This window comes from Camelus bactrianus, chromosome 14, assembly GCF_048773025.1.
Source record: "Camelus bactrianus isolate YW-2024 breed Bactrian camel chromosome 14, ASM4877302v1, whole genome shotgun sequence".
Taxonomy (NCBI): Eukaryota; Metazoa; Chordata; class Mammalia; order Artiodactyla; family Camelidae; genus Camelus; species Camelus bactrianus.
The window spans coordinates 6,957,881-6,975,147 of NC_133552.1; the positions used below are offsets into that span (position 1 = coordinate 6,957,881).

The window sequence follows — 17,267 nt, forward strand, 5'->3', positions numbered from 1 at the left end:
CTTTGAGAAAACACAGGTATCACATTATTACCTGAATATCACTTAGCAGGGGTTCTCCCAATGCAAGGTGGTATTTGATGGTTTCTAGGCAATTGGATTCTCCCAGAGACTCGGAGACAAAAGATTGTAAGACTCTTACCAATGAACATTCACTTAGTGTCTACTGTATACAAGGTTCAGCATGGGGGATGAAACACAATTTCTTACATTTATATATCATTTTTTGAAGTTAGTGAAGGCTTCCAACATTTGGAATTCTCATGTGGAGTTTGATCCTCAGAGTCTGCGAGGTGGGACAGCCATCATTAGATTCCTTTCAGGGATGAGGAGACCACCCTTGAAGAACGGTTGTTTGTCCAAAGTCAGTCCGCTGACAAGTATTAGAGTTCGACTTCAAAGCCAAACCTCTTGACTATGGTCCTCTGGAAGTTCAGTCTCAGAATATTGTTACCATTGATGAAAACATCCAGAAACCAAATTTTGGTTTCAAAATAACCAAAGCTCTTTATAAGCATTATTCAAATATACTAAAGCAACTCATAAATTCAGGAACGCTTCATTTTTTTTTCACTTTTTTAAAATTGAAGTGTAGTCAGTTTCGAATGTTGTGTCAGTTTCTGATGTACAGCACAATGCTTCAGTCATACGTGAATATACATATATTCTTTTTCGCTGTAAGCTACTACAAGGTATTGAATATAGTTCCCTGTGCTATACAGTATAAACTTATTTATCTGTTTTATATATACCAGTCAGTATCTGCAAATCTTGAACTCCCAATTTATCACTTCCCACTCCCTTACCCTGGTAACAATAGTTTGTTTTCTATGTCTGTGAGTCTGTTTCTATTTTGTAAATAAGTTCATTTGTCTTTTTTTTAGATTCCACATATAAGTGATATCATATGGTATTTTTCTTTCTCTTTCTGGCTTACTTCACTTAGAATGACAATCTCCAGGGCCATTCATGTTGTTGCAAATGGCATTATTTTATTAGTTTTTATGGCTGAGTAGTATTCCATTGTATAAATATACCATGAGTTGTGGGACTTTAAATTTGTCCCTTTTCAGTTTCATCCTGTTAGATTCAGTTTTTCTTAACCAGACTGTGAAGACCTTTTTGGATCATCCAGCAGATTCACTGTTCCTCCCAGCATTCTGTCATCTGAAAATAAAATGAACCATCTTTACCCAAGTCATGGAGTAGAGTGTCAAAGAGAACAGTGTCAAGTCTTCTTTCCACATCCTTCACCACCATCCTTCAGATAATGTGTATTGTTCTTTATGTTGTCCATAAAAACATCACAAAACCACTTGATCAATGCCTGGTAGACATATAAGCAAAGTCGACCACATACTTTTGTCTGATTAGTCTTTCAAAGAGGATAGTCAGGCTGGTCTGGCATGCCATTTTTCATGAACTGCCCTGTTCATGTTCTCTTTGAAGTGCTCACAAAGCAACCTCGCAATACCCTGCTCTACGATCTCACCCAGAACCAACTTAAAGCTCATCCAAACATAGCTTGTGAAATCTACTTCTTCCCTTTTTGAAAAATCAAAACTGCATTTGCCATCTTTAATTTTCCAGCTGCCCTTCCTTTCTCCCAATTCCTCAGTAATGGGTCATAACGAAGTATTTACATTTTAAGTGTCCTTCTGTTTCCAGGAGAAATTGTCCAAACCAGAGGGCTTTAACTCATTTTGATTAACATATTCTACCATTTCGGGCTTTCACTGCCACAACCCTATATCCTATTTATTCACTTCAGTTCTGAGACCATCTTCTTTGACCAAGAAAACAAGGACAATATTGGAGTTGAGAATTTCTTTTACTATTTCACAATATTATAAAACATGTCCCATACAGGAGGCTTGGGCTTTTCCTTAACATTTTCTTGTTTCTAAAATACAACTAGAAATTCATTCCTATTGCCCACAGTATTCTTCCCTGTCTGAGTTTTGAACATGTCTTAGGTCATTCTTTCAACGATGATTCCATTTTTGTGAACCCTTCACATTCGTCCTTGAATTTTGAAGAAACTCCTCACTGACCATCATACCCTCCGCCTGAATTGGATGGTCCTTCTGGTTCTCTCACAGTAATAGGTATCACCAATGTCACATAGGCTGAAACAGACATGAGGATCAGTGAGTATTTGTCGAAGGATGATGTGTAGGATAAGACACAGGGATAAAGAGAAGGTAGGGAGCATCTTCACCAGGGAGGACAGAGAAGCATAAGGATATTGGGAAGAGAGTGACCAGGGAAGTTTGTCTAAAGGAAAAGAGTTCCCACAGGAAATGACTGAGCAAATGCTGGAGAGGTCATTGAATCATGATCATAGGGCCCTCGAACACTAGGCTAAAGAATCTGGGCTTTATTCTGTTTAAACAAGGAAAGGACATGCACAAATATGTGTTAGATTATACTGAGCTAATAAAGTTAATATGCATTTTGAAGTTGTATTGGGATACATCCTAAGAGATCCCCAAATTTAATGTCAAGTGAGTCTCCAATCTTGGTGGTTTAACTAAGGTGAAGTTGAGGTCATTTAGGCATCCAGAAAAATAAATTCTTAAAAGTCAAAATAAAATTTTATTTGCCCAATGAATAAATGTCACTCAACTAATCTACTGATCAGTTTATTCATTTAAAAATTTTTTCCTAACACTGGGAGGAAAGAAGCAGTTTAAGATGACCTTTCAGAGAAATAAAATACAGTTTATGAGATTGACCATAATATTTTATCACTGCTACCATGGAAACCAATAGCAGTTCTTCTCCTCACTGTGACATAAATCTTATATAAATTAGGAATCCCTTCTTAAACTGGGTTCTCCTTCAGTGCAATCATTGGTAACAAACTGTAATTCATGGAGTCTGCCTGGCTCTTGAATACAGAATGTTGCATTAAAAAATAGCCTGTAAACACGTATGTCATTAAAGCATTTATTTGCTTTAGTTTCAGGTACATAAATTCCTGGCGTTTCTGCTTGAAAAGTCCTGACAGCTGAAACAGCAGGAATTCATGAACCAGTAAGTTATTCTTAGAAAAGCCATTCAATGTAAAGTATACCAAACGGGCTCATATCTCAGTTCCAAATAAAAAGAGGACATGACTTGCCAAATTGTGTGTTTCCAAATTTTCCCTTATATTCACCAAGCCACTGTTCTGCAGAGAAGAAAGCAGATACTGGAGGATCGAGTATTAAAATTCAGCAGCCTGAGTCAGAGATGAGGGCCCTGGGAAGCTAGCTCTCTGTGGGGTGCCAGCAAGCTGACTAAATTGAAGACCAGAAGCTGTTTATTATTTAAGAAGTTGGAGTTTTCATTTGTGTCAGTGAAGGCAGATAGACTGTTCACATCAGGTGAGTTGTGCAGATTAAAAGCACAAGGTCAGATTCACAATTTGTGACTGCATCCATCTCTTCAAATTTGACAACATGGAGGTGAAATGTGCATTGCATTTTGACTTAATCGTCTTGAATAAAATGTAAATAGCACTAGTTAGGTAGTAAATTTTATATTTAAGAGGAACTTCAAATACCTATATTGCAATATTAGATTCTGTTTCTATTTTCATTTGCTATTATAATTCACAGTAATATAATTCACTGTGTTAACTTTCATTACATCACTCTGAGTGCTCTGAAAATGCTAAAACATGTTGATCTGCATTGGTTCATTCTCCATAACAGAACTTTAAAGCAACAGCAGAATTTATGCTGCCATGTGAAGCATCTCCTCACAGAAATGGTGCAGGGGTCGGGGGAGGGCGGGGTGGAATGGCACAGGGTCTTAACTGGGTTTCGAATTTACTTCATAGGATTAAAATTGCTGCTTCGTGTGTCACTGTGGATGTAATGCACGTGCTCTGTCATACCCACCTTTTCCACATGGTGGTACGCAGAGAAAAGGACAGCCTCTGCTCAATACTTACGGTTCAGAGCTGGGTTTGTTAATAACTGGAAGCGAATCTTGGCTTTACTTTGTCCCCTTGAGGGCTGAGGGCGTCAGTACCCCCCACACACCTGTAAGGCATTCATGACTCAAAGGCTGGGAAGCTTTGCTCGGGAATGACCGTGGTAATAACAAAACTCAAGAGTACAGCCAGGTGCTGAACAAGCAAAGGTCTACCAACAGTTTTGCAGGGAAGTATCATCACAGTAAGGAAGTGTTGTAGAGTATTTTAGGAACCAAACCAAATCAAAATAAGAGGGGAGCCATTCAGAAGACGATGCAGGCATTAGTTACTGTTCATAGTGTGACGATTTCCTGTCTAAAGGCCTTTAGAAAGTATCAATTCAGGGCTAATCTCCTATTGTATAATGAGGATAGGAAATGGAAATTATTTACTTAGATACTCCTGAAAGTTCTCTTACCGCATCAGTACGATATTGCAAGACTGCTCCAGAGGTTAAGCACGCCACGGCCCTGTGAGCCGAAGCTGATGCTCTGGCCCCAGCTCACCACTGATGCCATTTGTGACCTTGAGCACCTCTCTGACTCACTGTGTGCTTCTCCCTCTGCATGTTGAAGCAGAGCAGAGTAAGACTTGCCCTCTCCCTTTTTTTTCATGGGAATAGAATGGAAAGAAATGAGGAGTTAAAGGTGGAACTCTAGACTGAAAGAGTGAGACAGCTCAGCAGTGAGAGCCTGGCTAGTCTCACATGGTGAGCAACGCCTGCAGGTCAGAGCTGGAAGGTGGCCAGAGACATGACTAGTCCCCTCCTCAAACACAGCACCCCGGACGTCAGGGGCACAAGTCAGAGATGCCCCGATCCCTTTGCACAGGTGCTGCAAGGGCAGCAGGCACTGACTAGGTTCACAGTTGTCTCTCATTGGCAATGCTTCTACATCCCAACACGAGAATAGGATGTGGGACTTTATGAGCCAGTTTCACAAACTGTCTAGGTGAAGAAAGTGGAGAGCACATTTAGCAACCTAACAAAGTAGATGAACTGCAATCACATGACTCTTCTACCTTATTCCTACCAGATTCCTTCAGCATAATTGTATTAGACATATATCCAGGAAAGCATTTTTTGGATTACATAATCTGCAAATACTGTGAGTAACTTTTTAATAATTCTATTATGAGTACAATTTTAAGTAAAGGTTAAAAGGGGAGAATAGTACTTTTTAAAGGCTTGACTTTGACTTGGATGTGGAGAAATAGGTTTTCACAAAGTACTCAGATTAATTATTACACTGAAAGAATTACTAAAAAAACCAAATTCCCAGTTTTACCAGAAGACAGATATAAAGGCTGTCTTTAACCTTGTCTTCTCAAGTTTGGGTCATTTCCACAATATTTTAGCATCTTCTTTTTTTCTAACCCTTGCTAACTTCCCTATATACTTTCTTAAAACATTAGTCTACCAAGGAGATGACCAAAAAGACAGAAGCCAAAATCACCTCACATGTTTGTTCTACTCTTACACTCTGACCTAATGTAATATCCCAATACATTATTTTTGGCCACTTTCCTGGTCACGGCCCTGCTGTTTGTCCCTGAGGCTGGTGGTTCTCTGTATCTCCTGACTGTTTCTTGATGTCCCTGCTCTGCTCATCCAGCAGAGTGCTTTTGGAGACAGATGTCCATACTTCCACCATCATCAGTGGCTCATATTCTAATTACATGTGACTGAAATGGAGTATTAAGTTTGCCTAATTTACTCACCCATGCTATTTGTAGATATCTCAACCACAACTGCATTACCGCTCTCAGACCTGGAGTATTCAGAGACTTACATCAGCTAACGTGGCTGTGAGTATTCTAGTTTTTCCTCCCCTCGTGAAGGTTCACAGTCCCAATGATACTCATCGAGGCTCACGGTTTCCATTTATTTATGTGTGCTGTTTCCTACACGTATTTTTCTGCTTGTCACATCATCTGGAGCACTGTGTTCAAGCAGCTCAGATCATGGTAGAGCAAATGGTAGTCGTGCAAAGAGAGATCAGTGCCATGCTCTTCCAGGTGGCCTTCTGAGCCCAGCAGTGGGCTAGCGAAGTCAGCCGTGCATCCAGGGTTTACCTGTAGCAGAACTTCTCAACCCAGCTCCGTTGGCATTTTGGCCCAGATAATTCTCTGATTGGGGTGAAGGGGGTGTGCCCTGAGCATTTTAGGATGTTTTGCGCCATCTGTGGCCTCTACCCCACTAGATGGTACTCACTCCCAGAGTTGTGACAACCAACAATTTCTCCAGACAGTCCCAGATGTCCCTTGAGGGGAAAAGTGCCCTCTGGTGAAAATCACTGACCTAGAAAGCAAAAAGGTTACGGACTTTTTTGATTTCCAGAGAAGTCTTAGAAAAGTCTGCAAATATGGTAGATTGTGGTGTTTCAGCACTTTCCAGGCTAAGCCATCACTTCTATCCCAAGTGGTGTCAGAACAGAAGTCCATGTTTTCATCAGGAAAAATGAACACAGGGCCCTCAGAAGGCTGTGTCCACCTTCCTGTGCTCTGTAGGGCAGCCCGGTCGAGTGGGAAAAGCCGCGATTGCAGCTTCATCCCCATCTTTGTGTATGCCATGGCCCCCAGCTTCGTGCTCCAGGCAATTTTCTTAATCTTCTTAGGCCTCTTTTTCTTCATCTTTAAACTATAATCATAATTCCTTTTTCTAAGAGAGATGTTGTGAGAATTAAATCACATAACATAGATAAAGTGCCACATGCACAATGCCTGGCACATAGTAGGTGCTCAGTGTGGCTCCCTTCTCCAAATCCTACCCTCAGGTCCCTCTGAGAGTTCAAGGGAATGGGGCCTGGTTTCAAAGGCAACAAGAGAAAAGAAAGCATATTTCTCCTTATCTATTTTTTTCTAAGAAAATACCATATAGAGTTAAAAACAGTGATTTGAATTTGTAAATCTTTTCACCCTTTCACCCTCAAAGCTCCTAATGAGATTTTTGTTTGTTTGTTTTGTTTGTTTTGCATAGACCTCACAAAATACATCATTTAAACACCATGAGACCAAGGAACCACTTGTGATTTCCTAAGAATTTTTTTTTCATTTATTCTTCATTCAATCAGTAGGTCAAAGCATTTATGAAGCTCATATTCAGCCAATAAATAAGAGCAGCTTGTCTGGACCCAGGTATCCAGAGGTGAAGGACCTTAAGTCCCACAGGAGGTGGATGCAGGGGGAGAAGACCATCAGGATGGATTTGACAAGTGCTGAGATGAGGGTTGTGGGGATTTGGAGGAAAGTGCTGCTCCAACCACAGGGTGAAGGAAAAACTCTCTGGGAAGAGACCTGAGCCAAGTGTGGACGGACAGGAAGGAGGAGGGCAGGTGTCAGGGGGAGGCAGGATCGTCACGTTATTTCTTCCTGTTTTATTTCACAAATGTCTCTAACGTTGGAAATGTTTGTGATATGTTTTGTCAGAATTCTAGATGACAATCCCATAACCAGAATTTCACAGCAGTTGTTTACTGGATTAAATTCCTTGTTCTTCCTGTAAGTATTCATCTACCTTTCAATCCATCCGTCTATAAATTGTAATGACATCTAAAGCTAGCTTTTAAAAAGAGATTTAAGAAAATCAAGCCCCCTAAAATTTCCATTAGCCAGAAATTCTTCTGTATTTCAAGCCACAATTACTGTTGCGACGTCCTGCTGGTGGCTCATGGTATATTTTTAAGCCTACCAGTTCATTTCCTTTTGATCTCTTTTAATTCCCTTTAGTCCTAAGGCATGTTTTTACTTGCAGTGGTTGACCAAAGATAGTATTCGTTTTTATTTAAATCTGTTAGATTCTCCCAGGAGCTCACATCCGACTATACTTTTAACAAAGGAAAATGTGCCTTTACCCAGCAAGAGTCACTAAAAATTCCAAAATCTTTGCCTTTATCAACTGAGCTTTTCTCCCAATTACATTTTCACTGTCTGTTAATACCCTGAGATGATTTGTAAGCAGGGGATTATTAATGTTCCCTTACAGTTGATCATATAGCATCGTTATTTTTCCGTTTACGAAAAGGGACCACAATATCATACGTTAATTGTGCAGCTTAACATGCTCATGAGTTGTTTTCCTCCCAAATGCCCCCTTCTATCACTTCTTAGATTTCATGCAGTTTCTAATGTGGCCTTTTAATATTGTAAATGATTAATGTTTCCCTTAAGATGAAACTTTAGATGTATGATGCTGGAAATGATGGCAAATTTGAAGTTTATAAGGAAAATTACTATGAACTTCAAAATTATTACCCAGTATATCCTTTTGTTTCATCTCATAAAATTAAACTGTTTCACATTTATTCCAGGTTATGTGTCACACGTATGCATTCATAGTTTCTCTGACATCTGCTCTCTTACCCATGCCGTACACAAATCTAGAGATGGTTTTGAAGTGGCAGTTATGCTTATATACTTCATCCTAATGTATTGATTTTTAGCATGCAAGCTTCCAAATTCTGGAAATGATAACAATATTATTCTTAAAGTGGCAAATGATTTTGTTTCTAATTAATCTCTTCTTTGTTCAAAGGTCAATAGTGAATAACTATTTAGAAGCACTTCCTACCCAGATGTGTGCCCAAATGCCTCGACTCAACTGGATGTAAGTATGCACTTAGGAGCTTATTTGTTATTTGCCCAGATTAAGGAAACCAGCCCTAAAATTAATTCACAATCACATGAGAATCTCATCTGTGCTTTTCTTTCTAAAACCAGTGTCTGATCATGTTACTTCCTGGTTTAAAACTCTTGAGAATCCCCACAGGTTTGAGGGCAAAGTTCAAACTTTCCCATTTAGCACCAGAGACCCCTCATCTTCTATCCCTTCCTCCACCTTCCCCTGGGGCCTCTTTCCCGGCCCCTTCTCCTCACATGCCTTCCTTCCAGATGCACCTGCAGTCAGTTCCCTGAGCACAGACTGTTCCTTAATCTTGAAAGGCCTTGCTTCTTTATCCTTTTGGTTAACTCCAACATTTCCTTCCAAAGTCAATTTAAACATCACCTTCAGGAAGCTGTCCCTGACACACCAACTGGCTCAGCGGCTGCCTCGTGCTCCCATCACACCAGGAGCAGCCTCCAGCACACCTGCCCTGCTCCACACTGCACCCCTGTCTCAGGGCACCATCATCACAGAACCAGCGGTTTGCTCATCTGTCCTCTACCACTTGGTAGATTCTGTGATTTTATCCCCAGCGTCAGCGCAACAATCAGCACATAATAGTGCTCAGCAAAACTTTGTGAAATGAACGTGCTAAACCTCTTCCACTCCTTGTTAGCTTTGAGCCGGTACATGTTTAAAGCCTTCGTTTAAGTTACACTGTGGCTTAAGTTGCCACTCTGCCGTGTTCATCTTCACAATCTCCTGAGACAGGCAGGACTGGCAGTCATTTCCCGCCCCGTGGAAATGCTGATTTACCCTGCCCCCCAGAACTCTCCTCATTGTCAAATTGGGGGACTTAATATCATGATCTGAAGAAACTTTAGTACCTCAGCTTTTGATCCTCTCTGAGCTAGCCTCAGAATTACTTGTGACAACACTACGAGGTGACCTTGTGTATATTTGCTGACTTAAAAAAATTATTTATATACCTGTTATCAAAAGGCTCTTAAGGCAATTGGGGTCTCATGTAAATGTGCCGAATGTTAAAAATGAAAATGATGATCTGAAAAACATGCAAATAAAACTCATTATGAACAAGTGAAAAATACTTAGAAACTGAACAAGTACATCCTCACAATGGGAAACCAACAAGAAAGAGTAAAATGAACAGAAAAAAGACCAGGATCCCATCCTGCCCCCACCCCATCCCCATGGGCATCAGCAACAAAAAGGAGACCAGGAAGCAGCGTCGAAACCCTGGGTTCCGAGGACACTCATTTTCACTCTAGTCTTCCACAGACACTGGGGGAAAACAGACACCCAATGAAAATACATAATTAGCAAGGTTGCCTGATCACAAATGAGAGCTGAGAGGTCAGACCTGAACTGCTCCAGTTTAAAGGCAGAAAAAAACCTGCCTCGGCCATGCTTCTCCTTCCTTACTTGCTATCAAATAGGACTGTTTGTTGCTCACTGCTCCAAAGTTGTGTGCTTATGAGATGTAAAAGCATTTCCCCATCCTATTTAACAACATTTAGACTTTCAAGAGAGTGCAGTTCTGTAATCAAGGCTGTATTTTAAGAGTGAAAAAAAAATTGAGTTCCTACCAGACCTCCAAGATGGCTTTAAAATCAGATTTTAAGGGCAGTGACAAAGGGATTGGTGATTTTAGTGTGAATGTGAGAAAGGTTCAGAGGCAGCAAAACAGCTATTGTCATACACGGAGGAGACAGTAAGAAGCTGACCGTAAAAAGAAGTTAGGAGACTTGGCAGAAGAGTCGACCCTCTCATCCTTGATGCTGCTGGGAGCGGTCATGTCAGAGTGTTCCCAAGGCTGTTCCCTGAGTATGTGGGATGCTGCTGTCATAAGGTCCACCTGGCAGAATCCAATCTCTCTACCGGTGCTTCTCGAACGTCAGCATTTATCACAAACAATGTGAGGACTTAAGACAGATGGTTGGACCTCAGGCCTAGAGTTTCTGATTCAGTGGGTCTGGGGAGGAGCCTGGGAATTTGCGTTTTAACAAGTTCCCAGGTGATGCTGAGGCCTGGTTCCAGGCACCCTTGGAGCAGCCCTGCACTCAGCACCTGCATCACTGAGGGAGGTAGAAAGAGCAGGCACCTTCTATCACAGAGCTTGGGACTCATATCCTGACTCTGGTGTCCAGTATTTGAAAGGTAATTTGGGCTGAATTTCTCCTTCTGCAAAATAGAGACACAAATGTCTACCCGATCTTGGGGGCATGTGAGCATATAACGATCTACGATGCCATGGTCAAGTGTCTAGACGTTAGATTCAGACAGATCTGGGTTAGAAGGTCAGCTCTGCCAGTTAACAGCTGTGTGATCAGAAGAAAAGTGAATTTCCAAGATCCTCTGATTCTTCTTATATTAAATGGTGGGGGTTGGTAATAAATCCAACTTCGCAAGAGTGTATGTTACGCGCTCAGAATAGTACCTGACACTGTAAAAACCCAATAATCAGTAGTTACCACTGTTACAGTGGCAATGTTATGATATTTAATAGCGTGGTATCCATCACAGACAGACATTCACTAAATGGTGGACTTCCCTTTCCCTCAGTTTTATTAAGTTCTAATATTAATTGGAAGGGGAAAGAAGCATGATATTAATAACACGGACCCTGTGATAATTCAGAGGAAAGCATAAAAATTGGAATGAAGGAAAAATAAAGTTCAGAACTGTCATATCACCAAAAAGTGCCTCTAGACGTATGATTTGTGCAAAAACATTAAAACTATTTTTTCTTCCTTTTAGGGATTTGGAAGGCAATGGAATAAAATACCTTACAAATTCCACCTTTCAGTTTTGCAATTCACTCACAGTGCTGTAAGTATACAACAGAATTCAGTAAATGAGGGGAAACCCAGTAGCTCTGGGAATCAAAAGAAAACATTGAGAGGTTTTAAAGTACGTTTTGTTTACAGCCTGGGTCTGAAATTGCAGTACTAGAAAATGCACACATGGATCTATTGACCTTGACTTTGGGGCCAAGCCTTCTGTTTAGCTGCCAGTCATTTAAGCCTCCTCCTTTCTGAGAGCAGTCATCACTCCTGTGCACTCTCTCAGCTGGGCTGATAGCTAACCCCATGCTCCGAGGAAGTGAGGAAACGTACGTGAAAGTGGTTAGCTGTACAATCATCAGTTGTTCCTGCCAGTGACACTTAACACTTGATGCTTCTCTCGGTAAAGAAAAAAAAATTATTCCGAAGGGAAGAACCTCAAATGTATTCAGATTGGCCAAAGACTGGTGATTTTGATTGCCGATTATGTTTTTTTATGGGGGTAGGAAGGCAGATGGATTAGTTAATTGGCACATTTGCGCTGGTAAACTTAAAAACAAAAGAATTTGCTTTAGTTTTAATCATAGTTCTCCATATATAGTAAGTACTTAGTAAACTAACAAAGATTTTGTTGATTGGATGGGTGATTGGAAAAGAAAATTTAGGGTATATCCGTTTGAAGTAGTCTAACCAATTTTCTCCAACAAACTAAGCAATAAAGGCTACTGCCAGTTTGCAAATTTATCAATCAGATTGAAGATTAGCACATTTAATGAGAAAAGAGGCTATCCCACATAGGAGACGCGAAGAATTTATTCTTCCCCTCATAGATTATGAGAGAGAACACCGGAAAACTAAACAGTAATGACATGGACATCTTCTATTTTATAGCTCCATGTAGCTTTTGAATCGCTTCCATACTCATTATCTCATTTGTTAACACCTCTGTAAGGCAGTTAGCTGCCGACCCCCTCTTTTCTGCCGTTTGTTTTGGGGGATTCCATTTCTAGACAAAGGAAATGTAAAACCACTGCCCCACCAAACAAATTTAAAATTTGTTTGTGGCTCAAAGGGGTTGGTTCAGGCTTTGCTCTTTCTGGCCTTCTCGTAAGGAACGTGCCTTACGCAAAGATCCTCTTGAAGCTTTCTCTGAGAATTATTAGCAGGGTCCAAATTTGATATTACATGTGTGTTTATTGGGAAAAAACACTTCCTAAAATAATCAGAATCCAAACCAAGTGCAGTCCTATAGCCCACGCTCAGCATTTCAAGTTCCTTAGGGCAGCCTGTCCCGAAGAGCATGTGGATACGTCCTTGGTGAGAAACTCCTGCCTTGTTTTCCACACCAGAACAGGTCTTGCTTTAAGACTTCAAAGGAGGCGTATTAGGTTACACCCAGCTCAATGGCATCTCCTAATGAGAACTGATTATTACAGCAGACACAAACCAACAGTGCTGACTCTCACCATGTCTTACAGGTTTCTGCCTAGAAATCAAATTGATTTTGTTCCAGAGAAGACATTTTCTTCATTAAAAAATTTAGGAGAACTGTAAGTAGCATTGTCTACTAGGAAAATATGATTGCTTCTTCAAGATTATAAATTTGAATGACTAGTGAGACTGCTTTTCCACTAGTAGCAATCAAAATCCTGTAGACTACTGGATATCCAAAATCAATTAAGAAAACCAACATTATCCCAAAAGCAAATTAAAATCAGACAGTGGGCTTAATATGGATTTAGCCTCCTCTAATTTCCCTGCCTATTTTCTTTGGGTGATTTCATGTGTATACATATATGTGTGTGTGTTTGGGAGAAAATGAGTTTTCCATAGCTCTTAAACTCAGGGATCCTTGTCTCTAATGGCTGGAGTACAATTAATTCTCAATGAATGCTTGCTGAATGAAAAACTGACTGATTAAAATAATATAATAATAATTATAACTGAACAAAGGAATGAAGATGCTTATTATCGCTTGAGAAATTATATTTCTAGAGCAGATGAAGCAAATACAAATGTCTAGAAAGAGGATTAGGCTTATTGAAAATATTCAGGGAGCTCATGTACTTTTTTTATTCAAATACATATTTTGTAGACCTAAGCCTTTTGAAAAGCATCTGTCTTACTATTAATTCATTGCTCACTACCCACATTGTGTATATCATTGGAATTTAAAATTGTCTGTTGCATTACAAATACTGGTGATTAGGGCAGAGAACCCCTTCTCCTGATCTGAAGTCTAAAAATGGAAATTAATTTCTTAATCACCTTCTCTCCCACTCTTTATACCTTGCTTTGAAATCCAGAAGGGACTGAGAAAAGTAACTCAGTAAGAGTAATTTGAAAAACAATTCAAGAATAATAAAGATTATTCAATCTAATGACTATCATAAAACAAATCCACAAATATTTAGTAAGCGCCTACAATATGCAAAGCACTGCATTAGAACTAAACTATTATCATTTTATGGCAAAAAAAAAATTAAAGGAAGCTCACTCAGAAGAGCTCACTCTTTGCTCACAGGGGCATTCCTGATCAGACCTTGGAGGATGGATATGGATTTGGGTTAAGAGGTGGAATGGAGGAGCAGCCAGGACAAAAAGGAATGTGTTTTTATAAAAACTTAAGGAAACAGTGGTATAGAATCCACACTCTAAACGTTTTCCTACACTTAGGCAAAGCCACCACCCACCAAAAAGAAGAGCCTAGTTAAGATACTAGCTTACTTTTCTAAAGACTACCACCAATTCACTGCAACCTCGATAGCGTCAGTACGACGGAAGAAATTCAGAACTTAATAGAATTAGCTTGAACAAAGGCATTTATAGTTCTTGAGTTTACAAAAGCGTTAGATAATTTTACTGCGCCCTTACGGCCACAAACCCTTCCTGCAGAGGAATAAGCACACTTACGTAAGGCCACCGAGGATGTTTCTATGCAAAAGACTGTACTTTATTTTTCAAGGCAACACTTTGCAGGATGTTTTCCAGGTGTACCATGTGCAAGACTGTCATTCTCCTGCTCTGTTGTCACGCTCCCTCTGGCCTGTGCACACTTGTGGCTTTCCTTCTGCTCCATGACCCATGTATGCTCCTGGCATCTGGAGCACCGGCTCAGCCTTCCCATCTGGCAGACTGTCTATGCATGGATGTCATGACAGCCCCTCAGAAACAATCTGTTAAAATTAATTTACAGGTGATCCAGTTTCTTCCCCAGACTTGCCTGCATCGTGGTATCGGCACGCTTGCCGGCAGCCTGGCTGGAAGACTCTGCCCTTTCCTTCTGCCTCTCTTCACACTTGATGTCCTATCAGACTGTAAGCCCTGCTAGTGCCTCCTTATACCCTCATCAGCTCTAACCTGGTCCAGGGTCACAGTCTCCCACCAGGACTCTCCTCTGACTCTTTGACTTTTCATCTTATCTTTCCTTCTTCTGACAGAATTGTCATCCCATAACCCAGAGCACATTTTGCCACTGTCCTCCCTCCTTGTTGCCTGCCTTGTAGCAAAGTCCTTGACATAGTTCTCAAATGTTAATGATCAGAAGAATCACAGGGGATGCTGGCTTTAAATACATGTTACCAGCCTCCCTCCCAGAAATTCGGATGTGATAGTTCTGGAGGGGGCACCTCTTTTTATCTCTTTATTCTGATGCCTGAGCCATACTCTGGGAAACACTGCCTTGGAATGTATTCCTGGCCCTCCCATTTTGTCTCCATGCTCTTTTCCAGGCTTACCTCCTCTGTGTCTCCCCATCCTTTCTACCCTCCAGCCATGTGGGACCACTTGCTGACTTCGGAAGATGTCATTGACTTCCAAGCGTTTTCCTCTGGTCCTGCTTAACCCTCACCTGAAAAGCTGCTCTTGTTTGACTCCACCTATAAAAATCATCAAGCTTTGCTCAAACACTTCCTAACTTCCCAGGCAAACTTCGATGATTCCTTCCTCTGTTTTTTATCCATACCTCTATAACAATAGTTGTTTCATTCTTTTCTTGCTTTATAATCTAGTTGTTTAATTGTAAGCTTCTTTAGAGAAAGAACTAAGTCCTAGTTATCTGTAACTCCCACATGTCCATCAGGAGCTCCAAAGCATCAAAAAAGAGATGAGATCTTTTGGTTGACTTCTAGGCAATTTCACATCTGTTTCACTTTCAGTATCTTCTCTGGCTCAGAAGGATATTTTGGACTCTTAAAGATTCCTGATTCCTTCTTATCCTAACAAATCTCTTTTTCACATTCTGTAGAAAAACTCCCTTACAATTCTTTCTGGATTGGATAGCTCTATTATATGTAGATCTAAACCCTCAGTTTCTTCTAAAAAATAGTACCATATAAAAATAGGTTAAAAATATATGAACTTACCCACTTGCAATCATCTGGGCAGATGTCGTAGGGCCAATACGATCTTAGTTGAATGCAGAATAAGTAAAGGGCATAGGTTTCGACTTTAAAAAGCTTATAATGTGGTTGGGTAAATAAGATATCCCATACATGAATCAAATAGGAATCACAGAAACAACGAATGGTGGAAGGTACAAAGAGTACCTAAAACAGGAAATTAGTTGAAGTAGATGTTGAAGCCGGGTTGGGAATGTGTTGGAGAGGGCTGAGAGGAAATTCCATACTGGAACTGGATGAACACAATGTCACATGTCTGAAAGTGATGGAAAACATATCCATTTGGCTGACGCACACAGCTTTGTTGTGTAACAAGTTATCAGGTTGGTTAAAATTGGGTTGTATTTTCTGTTACGTCAGATGGGCTGATGACAGTTGTGAGGAGTGTCATTTATTTCTGGTGTAATTGCTGTGGGCTTTCACTGTCATCCACAGGAACCTGTCTGGCAATCTGATAACAGAGCTCCCCCCCGACATTTTCAAAGACCTGAAGCTTCTACAGAAACTGTAAGTCCTCCTTCCCACTGTCATCAGATTTAAATGGCAGTATCTTGAGCTTCCAAAATAATAACGTCCTGATGCTTCTTTCCTCCTCCCTTCTAATGGTACAAAAGGAATCTGTCGTCCAACCCTCTTTTGTATCTCCACAAGAACCAGTTTGAAAGTCTTAAACAACTTCAGTCTCTGTAAGTGAAACGTAACAGTATGTTGATTATAATTTTGGTGAATGTGCTTTACTTAGAACCACATTTATTTTTAAGTGGGTATTTTACACACAGGAGGGCTTTTAATTTGAGGATACACCCTCAGACTCTTGTGAGTATGATCATTACCGTCAAGTTTGTGCTGAATGACAACAAGCCTCATTTTTTTACCATTCAGTGTATAAAGACCCTTTCTGTGTTTGAAGCTATATATAGCACCTTTCTGAAAACTGGATTCATATGGAAAAAGCTCATCTTACAATTTTCACGAAGAATTAAATTTGCAATAGTTTTGTTACTAAGCAGTTGGTTAAAAAAAAACAATTACGTAAGACTTCCCTACTTTTTCCCTTCCTCCTTTCCTATAGCAATCTACTTTATATTAATCTACAAAGCATGCTTTTTACTTTTCAATCAGTTAAGAAAAAATTATCCCACAAATATGAACATTCAGACAACTAATGTTATTTAGTATTTTAAAATTTCAAACATACTAGGTTTTGTGCCAAGAACTCTGCCAGTTATTCTGTGTACCTCATGGATTCCTTCCCCATAAATAGCCATTGTTGGTCGAAGTTTGAGTCTTTTCCTACGGAGGGCATAATACATTACCTGATCTCAGCCTAAAGCCTTTCTTTGTTTAATTCCAAAGACCAGTTCTTAATGTCACCTTTTATTCTTGCTAAATAGTTTTCTATTGGAAGCTAATACAAGATTTTGATTCTCTCTTAATAGATATTAGAGAACATCCAGTGATGAAAAAGACTTGATTCCTGTTCTCAATAAGCTAGTATA

At 40.1% G+C, this 17,267-nt stretch overlaps 1 protein-coding gene across 1 annotated transcript in view; it reads left to right on the top strand.

Moving 5' to 3' along the window:
- RXFP2 (relaxin family peptide receptor 2) overlaps nucleotides 1-17,267 on the top strand; it is a 40,579-nt gene that overhangs the window by 13,193 nt on the left and 10,119 nt on the right. The window contains exons 6-13 of the mRNA XM_045513982.2: nucleotides 4,999-5,070; nucleotides 5,699-5,770; nucleotides 7,391-7,462; nucleotides 8,496-8,567; nucleotides 11,343-11,414; nucleotides 12,847-12,918; nucleotides 16,204-16,275; nucleotides 16,383-16,454. Coding sequence (XP_045369938.2) covers nucleotides 4,999-5,070; nucleotides 5,699-5,770; nucleotides 7,391-7,462; nucleotides 8,496-8,567; nucleotides 11,343-11,414; nucleotides 12,847-12,918; nucleotides 16,204-16,275; nucleotides 16,383-16,454 — 576 coding nt within the window. The remainder of the gene's footprint in view (nucleotides 1-4,998; nucleotides 5,071-5,698; nucleotides 5,771-7,390; nucleotides 7,463-8,495; nucleotides 8,568-11,342; nucleotides 11,415-12,846; nucleotides 12,919-16,203; nucleotides 16,276-16,382; nucleotides 16,455-17,267) is intronic.